This window comes from Arvicola amphibius, chromosome 6 (genome assembly GCF_903992535.2).
Source record: "Arvicola amphibius chromosome 6, mArvAmp1.2, whole genome shotgun sequence".
Taxonomy (NCBI): Eukaryota; Metazoa; Chordata; class Mammalia; order Rodentia; family Cricetidae; genus Arvicola; species Arvicola amphibius.
Window position 1 is genome coordinate 23,857,037 of NC_052052.2, and position 25,310 is coordinate 23,882,346.

Sequence of the window (25,310 nt, forward strand, 5' to 3'; positions counted from 1 at the left end):
CTCTGGAAAAAAACTGGGTACATGTAAGCTGTCTGTCAAATAGGGCTAGGTAGCTACTGAGCTACTTCCAACCTGAAGCCTCCACAGAGAGACCTGCTGCCCCTCAGCCCTTCTGGCATCTCTTCCAGGCAGAAGGGCGGGGGGATGGGTGGCTGTGGGTCAGACGCGGGGCTGTTAGTGGTGCCACTGTGATACTTTCATCCTTACCCTGGTACTCCAGCTTGAAACCTGGCCGGTTCTGGGAATGGTCGCTGTGGAAATACACAATGGTATCGTGGGACGTGGAGAGCAGGGAGCCCGGCACCTCGCTCCCGCTGAACCTGCCCATCATGCGGCTGGTCTCGGAGGGACCACTCCGGATTTCTAAGAAGTCATGGTTAGGTTCCGTAGAGAAGTTCAAAAACTGGATGTGAGCACCTAGGAGAAGGACAGAGGCACGCAGTGCCCAGAGTCACACAGTCCTGCTTCTGGCAGCATGTCCCACTACAGTATCTCAGGGTCCAGAGTCCCCACCACCAAAGCCCCAACCCACACAGGTCTCCCAGGGCAGTTCTGAGTTTCACCCATCTAGTCCCTGCTCTGACCATCAGGAAGGGTCAGAAAGTCAACAGACTTTTCATTCAGCAACAAAGGCACCAGTTATTTCTGAGTCCCACCCCAAGTCTATTTGACATTATGGGAAGCCAACTTCGGGGTCAAGATTTGATTTCATTTGAATCATGTCTAGTATTGATATAAAGATAGGTTTTTCCCCTAGAATAAATGTTTAGTTAAAAAGTAATTACTCCATTGAGTCAAAGGGCACACATGACCTTTCTTGCTGGTATTTTCTAAGAATCTTTAGGTGATTCAGAAGGACATGGATCGGAAGTGTATATTTTACCATCTAATCCACTGAGAAGCCAAATGAAGTTTACCCTTTGGGACTTTGGTGGGTTAATCAAGATCTCTTAGCCACCTGTCAGGGGACATGGATTTAATTAAGCCCCTAGGGTACATATTTACATAAGCCACGGAGAACTGAGGTTGGAACAGCAACGCGGGTATTTGTTTACAGACAAGGGTTTTCAAAATTGGATTACTGTTGGAAAATGTTCTCCAAAGAAACCTATTCACCATGTATAACAAAGGTCCACACATTACATTGTTAACTGAGAAAAATCAGGTCAGAAAAAATAGACATTGGAAATAGAAAAATGTAGACATCCATTGCAATTTTTATATTTTAAGGGCCTGGAAGAACACACATTTGTTTGCTAATACCGGATGAGCATATGCCATGGGCTTGTGCCCTGCTAGGCACAGTCCCCCGGAAGAACAAGGTGAGATGGTCCTCGTGCCCACGAGCACCAAACTGTTGTTACTAAAGATCTCTTTATGATGAAGTCACATACTTCGATTTGAAAATGTATTCATCTGTATTTGCAAGTGTGGTAGAATGAATACGTATGTGCAACTGTCTGTGCGCCTTGCTATGTTAAGAGCGAAGGCTAGACCTGTGATGCTGCAGACCCTTCGTTTCCTGTCCTATTCAGCCACCTTAACCATGCGCTACACGATCCCATCCTAGGCACCATCCACCTCCTCAGCTCGCTCTCCTCCCATGAGCACAACTTACTTCCACACCTCAGACTTCTCCTCTGAGTCTGTCGAGCTCTGCCTCACTCGCCTGTGCAGCCTCCCATGTGGGAGAACAGCAGGCAGCCTGTGTGCCCAACCCTGGGTTCTTTGAGCTGCGTGGAAAGAACGGTGTGTGTTTGCCACCTTGCAGCGGGGGCATGTTACTGCAGAACCCCTTGCATTCTGAATGAGAGAGAGGGAGCCGAGCCACTGGAAAGCCCGAGATCCCTCTGTGCCGCTGGCTCTGCAGCAGGCCCATTAGAGACAGCCTGCTTTGATGGCTGAATACAAGGACTCATAGCGGGCAGTTACCCCACTTAAAGTCCTGTTTGCCTGTGTGTTACCCTCGCTTGCACTTCGTCTCTACTGGCTCTTTGGTCCCTCTTTTCTTGGTGTCTTAAATCTAGACTCCGCCAAGGCTGCCAGAGCTGTCTCCACTTTCCTGAGTTCCCTTCAAGAGATGGTACGGGACACTAGACTCTAGCCTTTGAGGGTCATCCCTGGGCCCCTCTCCTCCATCCTAATTTAAAGACCAGCGGGACCATGGCTGTCCCTTATCAGAAGACATGCTTGGGACCTATAACAGATGATCAAACGAGCAGTCTTCATACTGAGGCTAGCAGACTGAGAGTTTCTGGGCCTGTAAAGAAATAATCCTCATGGGAAGAGAGGGGAGATGGAGGGGCAACACCCAATGGGGCGTGGTTATTGCAAAGTTTGGTTGCATCATAGTCAAACCCATTGCTTTGTAGAGCTGATTATGCTAACACAAATGTATAAGAAAGAGGAATCTCCAGGAGAGGTCTCTTCCTAGGGACAGAGCAGAATTGGGCCAAAGGACCCCCATGGACAGCCCATCAATTCCTTGTCGGCCAAAGCCACCATCTCTTTGGCACAGACAACCAAGGTTATATTATATTGCCAGTACATGAATTGAAAGCAATTAAAATTTGTACCTAGACTAACATCCTTCACAGCCAACAGCCCCATACCTGGCATAGCCCATCTCTCCCCTCCCCATCTCCAGGCCAGCTAGAAAGTGTCCGTGAAGAATGCCAACTCAATTTCATATTGACCTTGGCTCAATTTAATTAGGATGATAAATGGGATAGGGAGTTAAAAGCACAACTTGCAGCCTGGTCTCAGCAAAACAGCTTTCCTTTTCTTTCATTCCAGGTAATTTCTTTCCTTTTCTTTTTATTAAATGGTCCGGGAGATGGAACCGTGTGTCTTGCACAAGGCACACTCTCTAGCCCTGAGCTGTACCCTCAGCTACGTCTCAAGTTGAGTTTCTTATTCCGTACCCCTGGGTTTAGTTTGGGGCTCAAATCAAAGTAACCCCAAAGCTTTCCTCCCCTTTCACTTAATTTCTGCCTTTCCCCCAGAGACTGAACAAGACAGCACCCGATGAGCCAGAGGGAAGGGCGGTGCTGGCACCGAGTTTAGCTGTGATTTGGCAGATAGCTGATTTAGTCCAGGCCTGGGCTCCAAGCCCCTGTCACCCTGGAGGTTGCAGACTCACCAAAGCCCACAGGCAGCACAATCTTCCAGGAACAGTCCATGTTACTGGGGTAGTTGCCTGGGAAACCGGGGCTCAGGATCACCCCCTCCATCTCTTCCACTTCTCCCCCACATTGCGCTGTGACAAGGAGAGCAGTTAGGTTAGGAAATTGAGGAGAGGGTGGGGCTCTTCGAGCGTGCAGAGTCACAAACCCCTCTCAGAATCCCAGCAGGTCTCTCTGAACATCGGTACACCCAGGTAAATTGATTATGTAAACTCAGGACTGAAGCACAGTGCAGGGCATTCAGGAATGTCAGCCCCGACCACGCCCTCCACTGGTGGATGACCTCATCAAGGCCATGCAGGAAGTGACAAAGCTCTGTTCCAGAAGTCTGACTCTTCCAGTCCTTACATGACAGCCCACCCCTCTCTCCTTCCTCTCCAATCTGGTCTTCACGAGAGCAAAGGACACAGGAAAGAGAAGAGAGTGGCACGCATCCTGTCCTCTCTGTGCCTGACTCTTCCCAAATCTATCCTCCATGGGGAAGGATGGGGCCTACCACCGAGGTTCACCATGGCCACTCAGCAGCGAGGGAGGATCTGGAGACATTTGATTTCAGGTTGCTGGGGTGCCTCAGTAGCTGCCCAGCTGAAAATGATTTTAGGTTTCACGTTCTCTGAGGAAAGACTGTGTGAGCAGAAAGGGGCTAATCGGCCACGGAGGTCCAGGCGTTCAGGGAAGAAAACGCCAAGGTCCAGACCAGTATTTTTCTGGGCAGAAAATGAGTAGGAAGCACACTGGGGTGGAAAAGTGCCGCCACTTACATCACAATTCCCACTTCACTTCCTGAGGGACTGTGGATGAAATGTACGCCCCTCCCCAGCCCAGTTGCCAGAGCAGCAAAATGACGCTAAGAACAGCACCCATCTCGGGGAGCCGCTGTGATGCTTAGGACTTCACGTATCCAGCCTGCTCTCTTATGGGAGTGCAAGCACAGAATGCTGGCATGCCAATGTGACATTCCCTTGACTCACTTACTTTCTGGGGGGACAAGGGGATGCTGTCAGCCCGGCATGGATGAACCTTCACATTCCATTCCCCACTTCTCTTTAAATCTCTGAAGACAGATTTCTGGGCCGGGGAAGTTGTCTCACTTGGTAAGGGGCTTGCTGTGAGAACCTGAGTGTGGATGTCCAGCATCCACATAAAAGCCAAGTGCAGTGATGTACCCGTAGCCTAGTGCTGAGGGGCAGGGAGAGGAGGACTCTTAGAGCTCACTGGTCAGCCAACCTAGAGCAACAGGTGAGCTCTGGGTTTAGGAAGAGACCCTGACTCCAAAAAAAATGTGGAGAGCGATTGAGGAAGACATGCATAGGCACATCCCCCACCAAGTGTATAACACACACATACACACACACACACACACACACACACACACACACACACACACTCTTATGAATCCCCACTGGAGGGCTGCAATAGGAAACTGAAGTCTGGCATTTAGTAGACACCCAATCACTTTCTGTTTCCTGCTTTCTTGACCTGACCAAAAGGCACCAGGTTCTTATTTTATGTGCTACCCGTGACACTAGAAGCAGGTGTTTCAGTCTGCCCTTTGACAAAGTCATGGGAAAAGCCCAATGTCCTAAAAATGCCTTCTGGGGTCTGATTGGTTATGTGAGTCCACAATGGCCCTCATGATATTCTCAAGTGGGCAAGCTTCTTGTGATTTTTCAGTTGGCGGGTAGAACCTTCCAGAAGTCAGGACAGCTTTGAATGAGAGTTAGAAATTGCAAAAATGTCTTTCAGAAACTACTGACTTGGAACAAATCCAGAACACTGGATTTTTTTTTTTTTTGACTTGAACCTGAACTCAGCAGTATAGCAGAGAGCTCTGATCCCCAGGGATTTGGACTTCAGTGGATTCTAAAGTCCAGTTCTCTTACCAATGCAGAGTGGAGGAGGGTAGTTCCATCGGCGCACAGTTCCAGGCATGCAGGAGATGTGGGCATGGCCCTGGAGGAATCAGAACAGTAGCGGGCTAGAGGTCCCCAGGGGCACAATTATACACATAACCCGGAACAGGGGCTTGCTCTAGGTCTCACATTAAGAGACAAGTCATCCAGATGCATGAGATCATCGTGGGATTTGAGGTAAGACAGAAGGAGAGATATTTGGGGCAGGAGAGACCACTTACTAACAACCATCACTAAAGAATTCTCATTACAGGAGGTTTCCTTGTGAGTTTCCTCTAATTACTAAATTCCCTCATGGCCCTCAAAGGGAAATTAAATTTTCCCAAAGTCCAATCAAAGCCGACTTTGCAGGAACACATTCCAGGCAGGATTGTCCAGGGTCCTTACCGTCAACAAAGTTTATTTTTGTGAGAATAGTTCCAGGAGTGGATAACTGTCCCCAGGGGATATGGAGGCTTCACCCATAACCAGGCTGCAGCTTTGCTGGTACAGGATTGGGTAATGAACTCAGGGGATGCGTGTGCCCTGCCCTGGGGTTATTTTGGTTGGGATGGGTACCTGGAGGGCATATCCTGGCTCACACTGGAAAGAGACCACGTCATTCACCAAGTAGCGTTCGCCTGTCTTCACCCCGTTACTGGGTACAGCTGGTTCGGGACAACTGCTCAGGCCCACGGCTAGACAACACAGAGAAGGAGAGAGAAAGATGGGCAAGACTTATTGGTTAAGGTGACAGAGGCGGAGGATGCTGTTGGCTTCTTGGGGGTCCAAGGCTTGTGCCTTCCTGGGCCTCCTGTTCACCCTGGCATACAGAGGAAGTCAGAATGTGTAGTATGGAGGTTCATTAGATCAAAGCTGGAACAGGGGGTGTCATTTCAGGGGCTTGGAATGTTTTGGTCACTTATTGAGCTCAGCATCAGGACACCTTGGTTGCAGACTCCCAGGACCTTTGTGCCTGAGTCCCATCCCCCACCCATGTCCCTGTTGTACCTGCTCTCAACTTCTCTCCCCTTTCTCTGCCCTCGGAAGACAGAATCTATCAGAGACCCCCAGCAAAATCATCAGAGCTCCTGATGTGTTGGGAACACACAGTGGTTATTTGCTGGTGCCCACTGGTTCCTCCCTGTACCTAGTGAGAGATGGGAGCTGGGCCAGCGACCCAGGAGGAAAGCCATCTCTCCAAAGACCGCTTTACAACCTCAAAGGCCCAGCTACAGTCCTTGCTGTTCGGGGATCTTAGCAGTGACTAGAAGGAATCCTGTAGATGATAAGCGAGATTTTGAATGACAGAAAGAACTTTGAAGATAACATGGGTATCAGAAGCCGGTCTGCAGAACCAGAGGAGAGAGCACCTCCATTTTCTTACATCCCATATTATCTACTGGGGTCAAGGCTGAAGTACTTCCTGCCCAGGTTCTAGCATATAGCGATTCAACACTTCAGTGGGTCCTGGCTTTGTCCCATGGTTGAGTATGCAAACTTGAGAGGGTTTGGAACCTCCTCCAGCCCTTAGCATCTTTCTCCAGTCAGCGGTAGCCTTAAGTGCGAAGGAGTGGGCACAGCCCAAAATCCACGGAGGGTGGGGAGTCAGCCACCATTTCCTCCCACCGAGAAACCCACACACGGCCACGGCCCTGGATTCTCACTTTTGTATTCCAGGTGGAAGCCGGCAGCAGACACGCTGATGTCGGAGTAGAAGTGGAGGTAGAGCTGGTTGGAGGTGCTGTTCAGCAGGGCAGGCACTGTTGTCCCTGCGCAAGAACACAAGGGTCATTCGGCATTTCCTCCACACACCGATCTCTACCTCGCTCCTGTTTCTACTCCCCGCTGGCATTCTGTTCCCAGGGCCCTCAACTACCACCCTCCCATTATCAAACTTACTAAATGATAAATGCCAGGTAGTTAATGGGCCAGGGAAGGGAAGCCGTGGACGAGCAGGGCTATGGACCTATGCTGTCAGGAGGTGACGCTGCTCCTCGGGCAGTGAGAAGGCTGTGTGTCTGGTCCCTCCTCAGTCATCCTCAAAATGATTCTGCCACGTACAACTACCTGGTCAACCCAGCAGGGCAGACAACTTATCTGGATGTGAATGGGTCATCTTTATATCTTAGCATCATGATCTCTGGGCATAGCAGCTTCAGGTAACTTCCCTGGCCATTGGGCAAAAACACACACCATATTCTGGCACAAATGTGCCACTGAGTAGGCAGTGGGGAATCTGCTTTGGGGAAGAAGTTTGGTTGTTCCTTTAAAAAGTGAGATGATGGTGATTCCATTTCTGGATATATGCTCTTGAGGATGGACAACCAAAGGGACACCAGAGCTTGCAGGTGACTCTCCATCCCAGCATTAGCCACAGTAGCTCCATAACGAAGGTGACACAGCCATCACTGAGTGACGGGTGTATGACGAAATGAGCTAGCCACACAGCACAGTGCTGACTCAAACCGACACTGGGTGAGTCCATCAGACAGAAAACCACATGGCCCAAGATTTCACTTGTTTGAACTGCGGACAAGGGCAAGTCCATGGGGATTGGAAGATGAGCAATTGCCAGAGGCTGGGGGCAAGTACGGGGGAGGTGGAGAATGAGTGCCATTGGTTCTTGGTTTCCTTTCAGGGCTACAGAAATGCTCTGGGATGTTTAGAAGTGATGGTTGCAGATCATTGTTAATATGTTAAAGCTCAGGCAATGGTGATGACGGTGGTAATGGTGAAGGTGATGATGGTAGTGATGGTGATGGTGGTGATGGTAGTGATGGTGGTGATGGTGGTGATGGTAGTGGTGATGGTGATGGTAGTGATGGTGATGGTAGTGATGGTGGTGATGGTGATGGTTGTGGTGATGGTGATGGTAGTGGTGATGGTGATGGTAGTGATGGTGATGATGGTGGTGATGGTAGTGGTGATGGTGATGGTGGTGATGGTAGTGATGGTGGTGATGGTGGTGATGGTGATGGTAGTGATGGTGGTGATGGTGGTGATGGTGATGGTGGTGATGGTGATGGTGGTGATGGTGATGGTGGTGGTGATGGTGGTGATGGTGGTAATGGTAGTGATGGTGGTGATGGTGGTGATGGTGATGGTGGTGATGGTAGTGATGGTAGTGATGGTAGTGGTGATGGTGATGGTGATGGTGGTGATGGTGATGGTGGTGATGGTGATGGTAGTGATGGTAGTGGTGATGGTGATGGTGATGGTGGTGATGGTGGTGATGGTGATGGTGGTGATGGTGGTGGTGGTGATGGTGGTGATGGTGATGGTAGTGATGGTAGTGGTGATGGTGAAGGTGATGATGGTAGTGATGGTGATGGTGATGGTGGTGATGGTGATGGTGGTGATGGTGATGGTGGTGATGATGGTGATGGTAGTGATGGTGGTGATGATGATGGTGGTGATGGTGGTAATGGTGATGGTGGTGATGGTGGTAATGGTGGTGATGGTGGTGATGGTGGTGATGGTGATGGTGGTGATGGTGGTGATGGTGGTGATGGTGATGGTGGTGATGGTAGTGATGGTAGTGATGGTGGTGATGATGATGGTGGTGATGGTGGTGATGGTAGTGGTGATGGTGATGGTGGTGATGGTAGTGATGGTGGTGATGGTGGTGATGATGGTGTCAACCACACCCCTCCAAATGAAAGCTCCGGATGTCCCATCTTACCTGAGAAACTCCCCAGCATGGTTACGGTGTTGTCTGCTCCGTCAAACACTTCCAGAGAGTCCCAGTTCTGCTCTGTGACAAAGCTGATGACTTGAATCTGGAGACGGAAGGACTAAGTTGTTGATCACACAGCTCAAGTGCCCCCTTTCCTCCCCATGGGTAATTCAATTTATCAAACGCCTCCTCTGGGCCTGACACTGTGCTGATTCCTCCCATAAGAGTAAGATGTGGTCCATACCTATCTCAGGAGCTCACTGTCTGGTGGGGAGGACAGACGTGAAATATGATCATAGGACAGAAGGGCAGTGACATTTCAGACAGTGGGAATGCTTCCGTCCAGCTGGCTTTCTCCCCTTGCCTTTTTATTTTTTTATTTTTATTTTTTGGAGACAGGGTCTCGTGTAGCTCAGGCTAACCCTGAGTCACTATGCAGCTGAGGACGGCTAATGCTCCTGCCTCTGGTTTCCTAGGAGTTGTCAAAACATGCATGCAGAAGCACACCTGGTTTATTTGGCGCTGGGATTGAACCCAGGGCTTTGAGCATGTCCGGAAACAACTCTACCAACTGAGCTGCCTCTCTGGCCCCTTCTCACACTTGGAATAGTCTTTGGCTTTCTTACTCCCATTGGGTGTGTCCAGCTCTGGTGCTGATTACTCCATTGGCCTGGCAGGCTCTGGATCCTCTCCTATGTTGCTCATACCTTGGGCACATGTTACGTATCCCAGTCGCCCTAGCTGTGTATCTGGCTGTTCTCTCTCCCTCACTTGTGCTTGGCGATCTACTCTTTCCTGGGTCATCAGCAAGGCCCCCTTTTTCCTCCCTAATGGTCTTAGATAAATACCTTGAACCATTTGAAAGTTTCCCAAGACCCCTCCAAATTCATATTCCAGCTGCAAGCCCACATTCTTCTCCTGGCTGGCTGGAGCTAATTCCCATCTCCCATCCTCCCTCAGTTAGCTGTCTCTCCTCCCATCTTTCCCCAGAAATGCTGTAATCTCTTCTTTGGGAACCGCCATATCTGCACCGTGGCACCAAAGCCACAAGGACAAGGACAGAGATGTTATTTCTCCTCCCACCTCAGCCTGGCTCAGGGTCCAGCAACAGCCAGAATCTGTGGGCAGCCACCTAACTTAGGCACCTCCTTGCTCCCACCTGAATGCCAGCTCCTTCTGGGACCATGATCTTCCACACGCAGTTGAGGCTATTGAGGTAGGGCTCCGGGAAGCCAGGCGACAGGATGGTGCCCCTGCGTTCCGTGAGGTTGCCACCACAGGGTACTGGGAAGAGACATGGGGCTGGTCAGAGGCTCAGCTCCTCCATGGGAGCCTCTCCGTGTGCTTCCCTCAGGGCCTTTGGCTTCTGCTGAGCCTCCTCCTGGGCTAGCTTCTTCTATGGCTTCCAGCCCCACTTCCCTCAGGATCTTGGCCTCTTCTGGGCCAATTCTATGTGCTGGCCTCTTTGACTCTCCCCTCCCTTCACCTCATCCCTCCCACTCCTGCTCCCCATCTCTCTCAGGATCTCCAGCCTGCTATAACTCATCTTTGTGGGTTTTTTTTCTCCAGCTCCCAAACCTCATCTCCCAGTCCCACCCCCTGTAGGGTCCCTAGCCTCTGCTAAGCCTCCTTGCCATGCTGGCTTCTCTCTTAGGGACCGCCTGTTCTTGGCGACTTGACCTCAAAAAGTGGTCCTCTCTTCACAGATAACCCTCTCCAGCTCCTTCCCCTCTCTGTATTCACATGCCCAATGGGACCAGAGAGTTACTGGGCCTGAGCAGGCCATTCTCCTTAGGCTGAGAAGGGATGATGCATGCCTTGGGGATCTCTGATGACTGGCTGTGTCCCCCAGGAAGAGAAATCTGCCCTCAGTCCTTCCTCTCTCCATCTCTCCATCTCTCCTTGCCCAGTCTCCGTCTTGGCTATCACTCACCCACACAGGTTGGTGCAGAGACATTCCACTGGGCCAATGCCCCAGGTACAGGGAGACACTCGATTTCTGGGGACCCCTGAAGGGCGTACCCCGAGTTGCATTCGAAGCGGATGATGGCCCCTACGGAGAAGTCACTGCCCAGCCTTTTGCCATAGCGGGGTTCTGGCACAGAACTGCACTGTGTGGCACTGGTTCGGGGCACCGCTGTGGGGGAAAAGGCACTTAGGAGGCAGGCCTCGCTGCTGTAGAAACTGGCCCAGTAATGCATGCAGGACAAGGCTGGAGGGGACCTTGGAGCTTAGGGTACATTTTCAGAATGGCACGGATACTTTCCAGGGAAGGGCCCATTTTGAAGCACACTGCGGGATTCAGTATTGTGGTACAGCTTCTAGAAATGGTAGTGAGAGGCCCAGGTCCCAAACTTAAGCCTCAGAGCTTTTCCTTTTTTGCTCCCTTGGTGACACTTCTTTATTACCAGGGGCCTTGTGTTCCCCAATGGCAACATAAGCCCTTCCCCCGCTCTTTCAAGCCCCTGCCCAGGGTCTGCAGGCCAACGACTTGAGCATAATAGTGGCTTGCGGGAATTAGAAATAGCGACCCTGTAGCGGGATCTCCTCCCCTCCGCCCCCCCCCCCCCCCCTGCACAGGGCTAGACATGGCCTCCTGGGCAGGTGTAAAACAAACAGGGAGGGCCTTGCTTGGAGACTGGTGGCCTTAACAACGAGGCTGTTGTTGGGCAGGGAAAAGCAAAGATGCTCCAAGGTCCTATTGGGTCTTAGTGACCCAGAATGAACACTGATTGCCTGGCTGGTTATGGACTTTTAATCCAACCAGGATTTACTACCCTCATTTCATACTTGAGCAAATGACGGTTCTAAGAAGTGGAACGGCTGGGGGCCACTTCCCTGATCAGAGTCCGGGCTTGTCCTGTCCCTTTACTATGCACTGCAGACAAAACCAAGCTCCTTGGGATAGGAGGGCTGGGACGGTGTCCCCAGCCCCATCAGAGATGTACTAGACATTGGGTAAGGGTGGGTGGGGCACGGGTTGGGGGGAGGAAAGGAATTAGCTTTCCATGTGTGGTTTCCTTCCAAACTGTTGCTTGGGTAAACAGATATATACAGTTGAATGAATGTCAGTAAATTGTTCCCCACATAGTAACTGCCCCCCCCAAAGTCCTCATAGGGAGGTGCAGATGGGAGGTAAAACGGTCTCTGTTCCTCGGGACACAAAGTCACTGAGATAACATCTGACCCTCCAAGGTCCACACCCTACATACCTTGGTAGACAAAATGGAACCCCCTGGCTGGTACTTGGCCTTTGGCGCTGAACTTAATGAGAACTTGATTGGAGGTGGCCAAGGGCAGCGACTCTCCTGCCGAGAAGAGTGAGGAGAAAGGAAGGGAGTGAGCCTGGCTGTAATGCCCAGCAGACTGAATCCAGGCTGGCAAGGTGGGGCAGCCATGCTGCACACAGTGAAGCCCTCCACAGTCCAGGACTCGCTGCTACCTAACTCACAGGCTGTACCTCTCGGTGCAGCTCACAGATGGGGGCTGGGGACGCGGATCTGTTGGTAGAGTGCTTACCTAGTGTGCACAAAACTCTGGGTTTGAGCCTCCAGCACCGCGTGAACTGCGAAGAGGGGTGTGCTCCTCTAGTCCCAGCACATGGGAGGTAGAGGCAGGAGGATCATAAGCTAAAGGGCTTCCTCCATCTTTAGTTACATAGCATGTCTGAGGCCATATTTGGCTACATAAGGTCCTGTCTTAAAAAAAAAAAAAAAAAAAAAACTAGAGATGATTTTACATCCATGCTCTCCCCACTGTGAGGCCAGCATGGCAGAGCTCAGCACCCTCATTTACAAAGCAAGATAAAGAGGTTTGGAAAATTACATGACCTGTCCAGAAATGAGAAGGCTGCTAAAAATGTATGGAATTATGGGGCTGGAGAGAATGGCTGTTACCATGCTGGCTGAAAGTTTACTTGGAAAAGTGAAATCAGACTGATTAAAAATAAAAACATAAAAATCAGACACCGGTTTGTGGGGGAAGGGAGACATAAGGTCATCTGAAAGCTCTGGTCTTTCCCAGACACCCCTGGAAGTGACAGAGATGTATGACTCAGACTAGCACATCTCGGAAAGGCAGTGCTTGTTGGGACGCCGAAGGGACAGCTCAGTGGACGCTGGGACCGTCTCAGGCATTCCGGCATGTGTAATCCTCCAATCGCATTGTGCAGAAGACAGGAAAAGTCTGTGGGGATGCAGGGCACAGAGGAGTGTGGCACGGGCAGCCTAAGCACGGTCTTCCTGGTGTGGTACAGACGGGGGAGGGCAGGGCAGCATCAGCATCACCCACAGCCATGAAGCACGGCCCTGTGCAACTTTATCTTCCTGTGGAAGCCCAGGCAGGATGTGGTGGTGGGCAGGGGCATGACCACTCTGCCTCTCTTTGACCTTTGGGACCCTCGACTCCATCTTCAAAAAGCAAGGGGGAGCACAGAGAGCCAAGCGGTGCCCACCAGGAAGAGGGTTGGGGTGCAGATGAGCAGGGAGTCACGGAGAGGGCCCACTGATGCTTCTGGGAAGCCCCTTGGCGCCACCAGCCGCAGGGATCAGAGAGAACCCTTTGCTCAGCTCATTTAAATTTACATGTGGTCCAGAGAAGTTTATCCTAGCTAAGAGTCACTACCCTAGAAAACTTCTGGCTGCTGAAGCAGAAGGAACCTGGGGAAGACAAAGTCTCCCCATTCATGATCACCATCCTTCCCAGCTCTCCCTCTCAGTGGGGGTGAGCCGAGGGAACCACCGTGTCATCGTGTCTTATGAATGAGGGCTCCAGTGATGGCTGGCGGAGCCCAGGTGACTTCAGTCCTGGCCACACACAGACTTCCCTCTCCTAGGAACTGCTGGCCACAAGATATCTTGTGAGGGACGGGGCCACTGCTAGAAGTCAAAGCAACTCTTTCACATGAATTACAAGGGGGAACAGAGTGAAGGTTTTTGGTCCTGGCTGCACAAGGTCAAATGCAGCAGGACATCTGCAACGCCAGAGGAAGATGTGGCAGAGGGAGGCGCTGAGGTCCGGAAAGGTTACATGGGAAGGCAGGAGATGCTCTAACATGTGGGCCAGGGAACCCCGACATGTGGCTTGTGCAAACATCCAGCAATGGCGTGGAAGTGAATTTGGGGTATTCTATAGGAAAATGACAAAGAGATCAAAGCCTTGGGAGAAATGACAAATAACACAGAGGATAATTGGGAAAATCCAACAAGCTGATGTGGGGAATTCCAGAGACGGAAAGGAAGAAACCCCAAGGAAAAGAGTTTAAGACGAAAAATCCTTGCCAAGGTGGGGCTCAGAATATAGCGGCTTGCCAAAAACACCAGAAAAGGCAAGAGAAAAAAGTTTAGCCTAGTGGGCTGTTCTATTTTCTAAATAAGAAAGCATGAAAGCCCCATGGATGGCAAAGCATTGGCGATTCGCAATGATGAGAACTCAGCTTGGAACCCAGCAGGAAATGTTGGAATAGAATGGAGTATTCTGCATAGTTTTTTTCTTTGAGAGAGTGAGAAGTGTGTGACTTGAGGTGCAAGCAAGTTGGTGTCTATGTGGTATGTGAGAGGAAGAAGATGGGGGGAGGGAAGGGAGGTAGAGACGGTGATTCTGAGCTAAGGGAGAGAAGCCAGGAGCCAGTAAGGAAGAAATTCTAATTCTGCCGGGGAAGGATCACTAACCCCAGATGATTCTTGTCAATAAGATAATGACTGAAGGCCAATGTCAAAACTTATCTTTGGATGAGAAATTAATGCTTTAAAAATAATTACGAAGGCCATGAGCATAAAGTCCAAGTGTCCAATCTTGAAAACTAGAGATGGGCCCAGAAAGAATGGGAAAGCAAGGAAGTGCCTCCCACACCAGGAAGCTGTCCCTAGGGAAGCGGGCTGGCAGACACCAGCACAAACATCTCACCTGCAAAGTCTCTCCTTTCCCAGAGAAACTGAGGAAGGGAGCTTGAGTAAACACAGAAATGGAGACTGTCAGAAATACAAAAAGCCCTCCACTACCCCCAATACCACAGTTTCCATGGAAGATGTTTCACACGCTACTCTTTGTGTTGTTGTTGTGTTTGTTTTCTGAGACAGGGTTTCTCTGGGTAGCTTTGACTGTCTAGAAACTTGCTGGGTGACCAAGCTGGCTTTGAACTCAGAGATTTACCTGCCTCTGCTTCCCAAGTGCTGGGATTAAAGGCATGTGCCACCATGTCTGTCTTGTCTTATTTTCTTGAGACAGGGTCTCTCCCTGAACCTGCAGTTCGGCAGCCAGCTGTCCTCCTGGCTCCACTCCCGCAGCACTGGGGCTGCAGGCGTGCATCCTGCCATGCGCGGCTTTTTATATGAGTATTGGGTTTTCAAGCTGAGACCCTCAAGCTTGAGCATCAAGTGCGCTTACCCACAGAGCCACCTCCCAGCCCAGAAGAGATAATCTTTTCGTATTTTAATTAAAAAGGAGTTTTAGGCTTATTTTTATATGTATGAATTATTTTGCCTGCATGTATATATGTGCACTATATGTGAGCCTTGGGCCTATGGGGGTCAGAAGATGGTTTCCAGTTTCCTGGATCCAGAATTACAGATGGTTGTGAGAAAACTCGTAGGTGTTGGGAATTGAACCTCCTCAAGAGCAACAAGAAATCTAAACCACAGAGACATCTCTTTAGCCCTAGAAGAGATATCTTATCTCTTGGGCAAAGGAGTACCATGTGTTGAAGTAGTATATATCAAACAGTACATGTCAAAATGAACGACATGAAGCCCAAGTGAGTACGCTGCTGTAAGCATGCTCAAACTGAGCACACTACTGTAAACATGTGTGTTCTTGCACAGGGAAGAGTACAAACAACGCTCTCCACCCGGGAAGTCAGGCTGAGAAGAACACAGTCATTTGAAGAAGCAACAGAGGAGAGAATTTACGAAATAAAAGCAGTGGCTAATTAGAAAGTAACAAATTCCATAAAAGTACTGATCAGTTGGAGCAATAAGAATTCCCCAAAGCAGCAGAGGTTTCCCATAAACCTCTAGCAAGCACAGCCAAGCAGAGAAGGGGGCCGTGAACACAGTGCACAGCGCTCCAGAGACCCGGAACATAAGCACTGGAGCAAGGGCATTAAAAAAACCATCCTTGCATGTTACATAAGTGACATTGCTAAAAGGAAGAGAAGCTATGAAATGAACTTTACCAAAAGATAAAATATTAGCATTGAAATTAAAAGAATATACCTGGATAGAACAGGAGCCATGGAAGGAAATCAAAGAAAAGCAACCGAGGAGGAGGAGGAGGAAATAAAACAATGAAGCCAATTTATTTGCAAATGATGGTGCTTCTCAGCCCCAGCAAAGAATTAGCCTGTGATATCAGCCCTATTGAGGACAGTTCAATGGGTCTGTAAGAGGAATATACTCTGAACGCAGTCTTAGAATTGATTAGCACAGACTAGCTAGAAAACATAAAGGGAACAAAAAGGACCCATTTATAATAAGAGAGCAATAAAGACAGCTAAAATCCTCATGAGATAGCTGGGAATAAAGCTAACAAAAGCAACAAATCGCTACTGGTTAAATGAAAGCGGCAGCCTGACCCCCAAACTGTCTAACCGATAAATAGAGACGCATCATATTCCCTGTGGGGCACAAGGGTTAATATAAAGATGTATACTATAAAGATGTATGTCTCCAACATAAGCTATAGAATTTTTGAAATTCTAGAGATAATTTTTATGTAATTTTTCTTGTTTTGCATCAGGGTTTCATGTAGCCCAGGCTGACCTTGAACCTGCTATGCAGCTGAGGACGACCTTGAATTTCTGATTCTTGTGTTTCTACCACCCAACTTTTGGGGTCACAGACCCGCACCATCGCGTCAGGCTTATGTGGTGCTAGGCACCGAACATGCTTGCCTTTGTGCGTGCCGGGCCAGCACTCTGCCAGCTGAACTCTAGTGCTATCCTTATGCATTTTTAAAAAACTGATCACAGTGCCATTTCATTGTTTTAACAAATAAACCTTGCCTGAAGATCAGAAGAATAAAACAGCCACGCTGGCCAACCTTATAGACCAGGCAGCGATGACACACACACCTTTAATCCCAGCAGTCACACTAGCTTGCCATAGAAACCAGGTGGTAATGGTGCATGCCCTTAATGCCAGCGCTGGAGAGGATTATAAGGAAGGAGGAAACAGCTCTCAGCCACGGTCTCATTCTGAGACTCCTGGAGGCAGGATCGCCATTTTGGACTGAGGTAGAAGTAAGAGCCAATGGTTAGCTGTTTTGCTTTTCTGACCTTCAGGTTGAACCACAATTTCTGTCTCTGAGTTTTAATTGTGCTTCAACTGAAAACACAGTTCTAGATAACATTTGGAGGTGACAAGCAAGAATGGCCAATTTAAAAAGTCACAATAGCTAGTTGTGGTACTGAGTGCCTGGGAGTCAGGAGGATGAGAACTTTGAGGCCGGCTTGGGGTAAGTAAAAAGACCTGTTTCAAAAACAAACAAACAAAACCAAATAAAGAATGAGCACAGGGATGATTAGGAACACAGCTTTTAAAGTTATGGCAGGGCTGGAGAGGTGGCTCAGCAGTTAAGCGCACTTGTGGCTCTTGCAGAGGTCCTGAGTTCCGTCCCTAGCACCTCACAACAGTTCCCAACCTAACTCCAGGATCCAGTGCCCTCTTCTGGTCTCCTTGGGCACTGCACATACTGCTGTACTTCTATACACACAGGTAAAACACCCATACACATAAAATGAAAGTAAATCTTTGAAAAGTTATTGTGACACGAAGTACCATTACAGCTTTATAATCGCCAAAGCCTGTACAGGGAGATATATACACTTGGAAGAAATAGATTAAAAGTAAAGAAAAAGACCCAAACACCATAAACATTAGAATATATAAACTTGACATTTTCAAAAATCCTGTCAGGACAACTGATTAATTGGTTTGAGTCTCTCTAACAAATAAAAAGTCAAAATAAAATTTAGAGGAACAAAGGCAAAGCGATATAACCGGAAAGAATACACAGAAAACAGGGTCATCATCTGCCCTGTACACAGCAAAGGCAGAAATGATGAAAAAAAGCTCTATTTGATATCAAGGGGCATTTTAATTTTCTGATATCAAAACATACCCCGAAGAAAATTACAAGGCAAACAGCAAACTGGAGGGGAAGGCTTTTTAAAGTGTATATGATTCCCCTGGTATAGGATGTATTTTGCCTGTAGCCATGTGGGGTTCTACTTCATGAAAAAGAAGATGAGGGCTAATAGAAAAATCAACACAAATTTGCAGCAAGAATGTTTGGACCAATAAAGACATTATATTAAAAAAGTTACCACCTCACCAGCAATAAAAAGGCAAATTAAAAAATGGCATACTGTGTGTATATTATAAATAGATAACTATAAAAATTATCTCACTTTTGGAGAAGAAAGCTGCAAGATCTTTCTATCATGGTTATTTGACAATCTACACACAAAGAATACAGTGATTGTATTCTTTGCTCAACCACTCTTAGATATGCCGAGGTGCAGTCAGGGATATGTATAAAAGATATACGTACAATGCAATGAGTTATTATTCATAATGCAGAAGCAAGGTAAATGCACAGCACTAGGGAATTTGTTATATAAATCTTAAATAACTATAGGAGAAATGAGTAAGAAGCATTAAAAATCCTATTATAAAAGAGATACTTAATGAGAGAGAAAATGTATGGTAAGCGTAATTACAATGAAATATATATATAGTTTTATTGAACAGAATATGTAAAAGTCTGTCTACGTGGATCTGAGGAGTAGAAGGACACACATTACATGGTGACAATCATTCGTTCGGAGTGTGTGTGTGTTTAAAACTCTCCCCTATGATGATTTTGGTTTGGCCCCAAATTCCTACAGTGAAAACACAACATGCTCATAGTGAAAAGAAAAGTTGGGGTCTGGAGGCTGAGGTGTGCCTGGGTCCTCTGTTATGTGTGGCCCTTCTGATGTGGAGACCTTGTAGTGGATTATAAAACAGCACCCCTATGGCAGTGATGGGTATAGGCCCTCATTCCTAGCAGCAGTCCTGGGATGGCTCAGTCTCCTCTTACTCCCTCTCCCCCATCCTGGCCCACCCGAATCCCTTGCTGGCCCTGGGTACCTGTGTGGGAGCCGGAGAGTGAGCTGAGGAGCCGGGCGTGCTGGCTGTAGCCGTCATGAACCTCCACTATGTCGTTGAGGGCTGTGTGGAAGAAGGCAAACTGGCCAAACACCACTGTGGAGGAGACATGGCATGGAAATCAGAGGACGTGCTTGTGGCTGAGGGGGATGGGGCGGAGATGGGGATCTGCCGATCTCCAGGATCGACCAGGAGGAGAGACATTAGAGGGGTTGCTGGTGTAGGGGCCAGAGGTTGGGGGCCTTTCTGCGGCAGGGTTGTAGGCTGACAACACTGGGCACCAGGACACAGACGTCTAGGGAGTCCCTGGCCGGTCTTCTCCACAGAAGACAACATTCACATCTGCACCCGGGGGCAGGCCACTGGAGGTAGACGGAATTCTTAACTCTTTTCTATGCAACAGCTGCTGCAGTTACCGAGGACTTGCGAAGGTGTCTGGTGCCATCCTCTACCCCCAATCCCCCATCCCAATCTCAGTCCTCTTCACCAGTTCGCCTTTGCCCCCCCCCCCAACACACACTATGCCTGTGTGTGCACTTCTCCTCTTGGAAAGCCTTCTCCTTGTGTATCCCAGGATACTCTCTGTCCTGATGGAGAGGCTGTCCTTCCAGGGCTCACAGTGGAGGACCCTGAGGGCTTGCCATTTTGGAAGAAAATGGGAGGGATCAGAAAACACAGAAGCAAGTCAAGGAAACCCTACCATAGTCCTTAGGCACGGTGACAAAGTACAAGCAGGTCTGTCCACTGGTATAGTTCTGGGGGTAGTTTGGGGACAGAACCACTCCATCTGAACCCACATACTGTCCACCACAGGGAGCTGAAAGAGAAGCCAGATAGGGGCCCGGTGACTTGGTGACATCTCATCAGCTGCTCATCCTCCCTTCTCCCAGCCTGGACCTCTGGTCCCGCCCATGCCAAGGACATCTTGTCCCTAGCCTGGAATCCACCTAAGGACACACATTGGTCTTTGCCCTCTAGGTGTTAACACTAGCATGGGCCCTTGAGGGCCCACCCTTGGGGCTCACATAATGAGACTTTCACGCTTATATGCAGGACCTGGACGTGGTCTTTGGCTCCATGGCTGATCCAAGAAGGCACTGGCATTTACTGAGCAGGAGGCTGAAGATTCTCTTCCCACACCTCCCTTCTGGGGACCACTCAGTCAAGCTATCTACTGCTCCTGTTCTTGGTGCCAAGTTCCACAAGTGGCCTTGGTGCTGGCTTCGCCCACTTACGGAGGCAAAGAGTCCTCATTATTTTTCAATTTTGGGGAGGGCATGTTCTGGGGGCTCTCACACACAGGTGGCAACACGAGACTACCTTGTGTCCTTACTTTACACAGACATCACTCAGAATGTCCTCAGCCCCAGGAGTCAGCCCAAGGTCACCTTTATCTCCCTTTTCTGGTGTGTACTTCCTGGATGGCAGGCCTACCAACCTTAGTTGAGCATCTCTTTGAATGTCCAAAAAGGTGACCGTCCAGAGGGACTGAGACACTGGGTGGATGATGAAGCCAACCCCCTTCATTGCAAACTCACTCATCAGACCTTACTTGCTTCGCAGGAGTGCCCTTGAGGCCGTGTCCTGCTTCCCACTCCCCAGATCCTTCTGATCACCATTCATCTCAGGCCCTTGGATCCCCAAGGTCCTGGTTATTCTCACCTGTGCAGACTGGCCTTGGATTGTTCCACAGTGGCTTCCCATCAGGCCCCAGGATGCAGCTCAGGGTGGAGGCGCCCTCAACCTCGTAGCCTCCGTGGCAGTAGTAGGTGATGGAGGAGCCCAGTTTCAGGTCAGAGCCCACTCGAGTGCCATTCTTGATGGAACCGGGATCAAAACATGACTCCCTTGGGTTTTCTGGAAAACCAGAGAGGAAGACAGGGTGAGTGAGAGAGGAAGAGGGGAGGGGGAGGGCTCATTAGAGACTTATGAGCATCACAGAAGGGCTCAGGATGACCAGTCAATTTCCCTGTGTGTCTAGAAACACCTCAGAGAGCTGAGGCTAGGGATGGCTTTCAGGGCTGATGCTCTCCAACCCCGTGAGTCACAGAGGAATAGCGAAGTCTTCACCTTGGATATTCTTGTCCATCTCTTTGCTGATGTTCTCAAGGGGAGCAAGTACTTCTCTGCCTGCAGTGAGCTTCCCCCACTTCCCACACCCTGGGGGAAGGCAGGGGTCAGTCAGTGCTCAGGCCTGGCTCCTGGCTCCTCTCTCACCCCCAACTGGTATAGGCTAGGTTTCCTTGGCTTCCTATCTCTAGCCACAAGCCTGGCAATGCCCAGCGTTTGGAATCATCGCTTTCTCCAGATTTTTCCTTCACTGTGCTGGCCTGAGGGTGGAGCTGATGTCTGTTCCTCAGGCTCACATATAGGGCACTAACCCCAAATCTAGGGAGGATGAGGGAAACCTCACCCCACCTCTGGTTGGATACCCCAAACCCCTGTGATATCAAAAGCTCTAGTAAGGGTTTCTAGGTCTTCATTGGATACCAAGTATTTACTATTCATCGAAGTAATGGTGGTTTCTGCCTGGTCACAAGACTCTTAGGTGTTTTCTGTTGCAGGATAATTGATTGCAGTGTGAAACCCCAAGATTGTGTTAATGAAATCAACCTTGGAGCAGAGGGCAGAGCCAGTGACTAGTTGACAGGAATTGACCATAGAGAGTATGAAGGATCCAGGAATACGGATAAAGAGATGCACAGGAAAGAGTAGGGAGGGATTTAGAGATTTGTGGCCTTTTTGGTTTGGGATGGCTGGAGAGATGCTCTCTTGCTGGGTCTCTGGCCAAAGCAGAAGGTCAGTTGGTTGCTTCTCTGCCCCTCTGAGCTAGCGGATTTTCACCCCAACATCTGACTCACTAGTCTTTATTGGTAAATAAACGAGAGACACTTAGCTAAAAACTACATTTGGCAGCAGCAGCAGGGCCAGGTGCCAGCGGGTCAGTTAGTCCTGCCAGGCTATGACCTGAGCAGGATGGCAGTGACTGCAGGAGCTTTGGAGGGGCCACAGATGGAAGTTATAATATCAGTAGATTCAGGTACAGCCGCTGTATCGGAGATGACGCAACAGTCTTTGTAGGCAGGCAACTGTGGATGTACCCAAGCCGTTTATTCTTTTGACATCTTTCTGCACCATACTTGGTGTTTCCTCAGTGCTGGGGGTACCAGCTGGGGCCCGGGAGTCTGAACGAGAACTGACACCATGGTCTTTTTCCCCGAAGAAATCCAAAGCCGTCCTGGAAGGCAGCCCTTACGCTACCCGCGACAGCCTTTTCTTTCTCAGCCTTGTCACCAGGACTGTCAGCTAGGCAGTGGCAGGACACAGCTAAGGGCAGATGGCACCAGGAACCTGTCACTGGTCCTCGGGTTTTGGTCAGAGTGTTGATGTAGGGCAAGGACACCGCGCAATTCTTAATGTGCTAGAGGCTTTGCTGGAAGCGCTCCGAGACGGAACGAGTGGAGCTAAGGAGGGAAGGACTGGCAGAGACGATACCAGAGTTCAGAGATGACTGGCTCACCATGAATGTTGCTGAGGGCACTTCCTGTCACCAGGGTATCTTTTAGAATGCATATACACATGGCAGTCATTGCTCGAGGCTGCCACTTAGCTGCCAATCAGCCTGTTGAGCGATGGGACAGGACCCTGAGCATCTATAATCCTGTCATGTCCATCAGCTCTTACACTGGAGCCCTTCTCATTTCCCTGCTCTTCAAGTCTTCCCCACACAGCTGAACACGCAGCAGTTCTGGGTGCACTGCTGGGGCTCACTAAGCCCAGAGAACCTTCACTTGCCATGCAAAGGGCCCCTCCTCAGCATCCTGTGTGCCCTATGGTACTTCACCCTGACCCCTACATCAATTCTGGTCTTTCCTTATGCCTGAGGCTCTGCCTAGACTATAAATGGCCACTGGATGACCCACATTCCAATAGCAGAGATATGATGAACGGTGACCATAAATTCATAACGAGTCAAATCATATTTGGAATTAAGAAATTGGAACCAAGCTCACGCTGAGTCTGAATCGCTTGTGGTACCCGCTTTCCATTCCCTCTTCCAGTTTCAAAGATGGAACCCAGGTTTGACTGACAGTTCCCAGGCACCAGGTAAGACCTACATATCCCAGCCTCTTGGGCAGTCAGGTCTGGCCTAGGAGATGGAAAACACAAGCAAGACTTTCTGCTTTCCTCATAGGAGACAAAATCCTTCAGGCCTACAAGGGCCCTGCAGATGCTGCCCCCTTCATTCCCTCTGTGATGTCATCCCCTGCTGTTCCTTTGCTGACTTGCTCCGGACTCACAAGCCTCGGTGCACAATCCATCCCCACATCTGGATAAGGTTCCGTCTCACTTCCATCAGGTCTTGTCAATGTTGCCTTCATGGTGACATCTTCTTCGGGAAGTTCCTTAAAACTACAACTACTTGGAGCTGTGGAGATGGCTCAGCTGGTAATGCGCTTGCCACACAGGCTTGAGGACTTGAGGCTAGATCCCCAGCACTCATATAAGAAATTAGGCATGTGTTGGTATGTGCATGTAACTCTAGTGCCGGGAGGAGTGGAGCCATTTGGATTCCTGCTTGTTGGCCAGACATTCTAACAAAACTGGTGAACTCCAGGTTCCATGAGAGAGACGCTGTCTCAAAAAATCAGGTAGAGGGTGCCGAGGTAGACAAGTGATGATGCCGGTCTTTGGCCTTTACACGCATGCGCATATATGAGCATGCACGTGCATGGGTGTGTAAACACACACACCAAATGACAGAAATTGCTGTGAGTACTCCCTTCCCTGGTGCTCTGTGTGGTTAATACTTTCTTCTCTGTGTCACCTGGCGGGAGAGATGACACAAGACACAGTGAAGCCACCTTACACACCCTGCATGACAGCCTCCTGGTTTCTTTCACCGGGTGGAGAATAAAATTGCATCTTGCTTAAACGACTGTGTTTTGGGGGCAATTGCTGCAGTAGCATTGCCCCACCCCCACTGGATGTCCTTTGTTCTCTGTGGTTTACTCACACACATTTATTTTAAAATATTACATATTTTTATTAATTATTTGAGAATTTCATATGCTGTATTTTGATTATATTCGCGCCAATCCTAACTTCTCCCAGATCCAACCCCACCTCCCTAATGCTCCGATTTCATGTATTTTTTATTTAAAAAAAATTGAATAACCCACTGACTCCAATCTATGCAGTAATACACCCCTCGTGTGGAGTCACCTGCTGGAGCATGGGTGACTCATTGGGAGATTTACCCTTCGAGGAAACCGACTCTTCTTTCACCAGAAGTCACTAATTGTCCATAGGTCCCCACTTAGGGGCGTGGGCTCGTGGACCACTTCCCACGCCAGAATGATGACAGGCTCTCTTGCATTTTTCAATGCTACCCTCTCTGAGCAGTTTTCTCGAACTTTGCTTTCTCTCTGGCAGAATCTGTTTCTCTTTCTTGATGATAATATACATTATATTCTCTGGGTAGACTTGGTAAAGGACATTTATTTCCAGTGACTTCCAAACTCCTGGAGCTTGGGGACAACTATCTAGCCTCCTTAAAACCCCAGCAACTGCCATAGAAGGTAGCACCAGGGCTGGCCATGGGTGGCACAGAGAACAGGCCTGGATTGGCTGAATGCTGAGGGAAGTGACCAGTCAACAAGCTCTTCGATGATCCTGACTCTGGTCCACTGTGTATTCACACTCACATTTCAGAAGATGGGCTTGCCACCCTGAGTGTTATCACACTAATAATAACAATGACAGCCCCACACATAGGAATATCACTGTGTTATTCTCAAAGTCCTTCTGAATCTGTCATCTCATCTGTGCCCTCAACAAGCAGAGCCAGGTACATTCACACTCAGGAGCTAGGTGAGGAATGTGGTCAACAGAGAAGCAGGATGGGTTCCCCAAACCATTCAGCTAGTGAGAGATGGAATGAGAGCCAGAAACAGATCTGCAGCTGGCCGGAGCTTGGCTGTACATAATAAAATGGGATGACAGAAACACCACCACCAGGATCATAAATAAAAACCCAAGCTGCCCAGAGCAGCGAAACAGAAACAGCTTCTCTCTGGTTCTCACAGATGAGGTCCATTCCTGATCTTCCGAAGAGCAAAATCCTGGGACAACAGTCAGACCATTCATTCAACCAGTCGGGGCCGGGCAATGGCTAAGGAGATGGTTCAGTCAATAAAGTGTTTGCCCTGAAAATATAGGATTCAAATCTAACCCCCCATAATCCACATACAAATTCTGGGTGTGGGACTGTGTGCCTGTAATCCCAGCACTGGGCTAAGATGAGTGTGTCCACTGGCCAGCTAGCCTGAGCTACTTGGTGAGATACGGACCAATAAGAGACTAGCTCTTGAAGGAAGTAGAAAGAACTCTTGAGGATGAAATG

The 25,310-nt window shown here is 49.2% G+C and overlaps 1 protein-coding gene across 1 annotated transcript in view; it reads right to left on the reverse strand.

Moving 5' to 3' along the window:
* Positions 1 to 25,310, reverse strand: part of Csmd2 (CUB and Sushi multiple domains 2) — a 551,269-nt gene that overhangs the window by 76,286 nt on the left and 449,673 nt on the right. Inside the window, exons 30-41 of the mRNA XM_038333470.1 lie at positions 20,567 to 20,761; positions 19,605 to 19,721; positions 18,887 to 19,000; positions 11,969 to 12,064; positions 10,690 to 10,893; positions 9,916 to 10,040; positions 8,763 to 8,859; positions 6,745 to 6,849; positions 5,657 to 5,775; positions 5,069 to 5,138; positions 3,143 to 3,259; positions 208 to 417 (exon numbers count right to left, since the gene is read on the reverse strand). Of these exons, the coding sequence (XP_038189398.1) occupies positions 208 to 417; positions 3,143 to 3,259; positions 5,069 to 5,138; positions 5,657 to 5,775; positions 6,745 to 6,849; positions 8,763 to 8,859; positions 9,916 to 10,040; positions 10,690 to 10,893; positions 11,969 to 12,064; positions 18,887 to 19,000; positions 19,605 to 19,721; positions 20,567 to 20,761 (1,569 nt within the window). The remainder of the gene's footprint in view (positions 1 to 207; positions 418 to 3,142; positions 3,260 to 5,068; positions 5,139 to 5,656; positions 5,776 to 6,744; positions 6,850 to 8,762; positions 8,860 to 9,915; positions 10,041 to 10,689; positions 10,894 to 11,968; positions 12,065 to 18,886; positions 19,001 to 19,604; positions 19,722 to 20,566; positions 20,762 to 25,310) is intronic.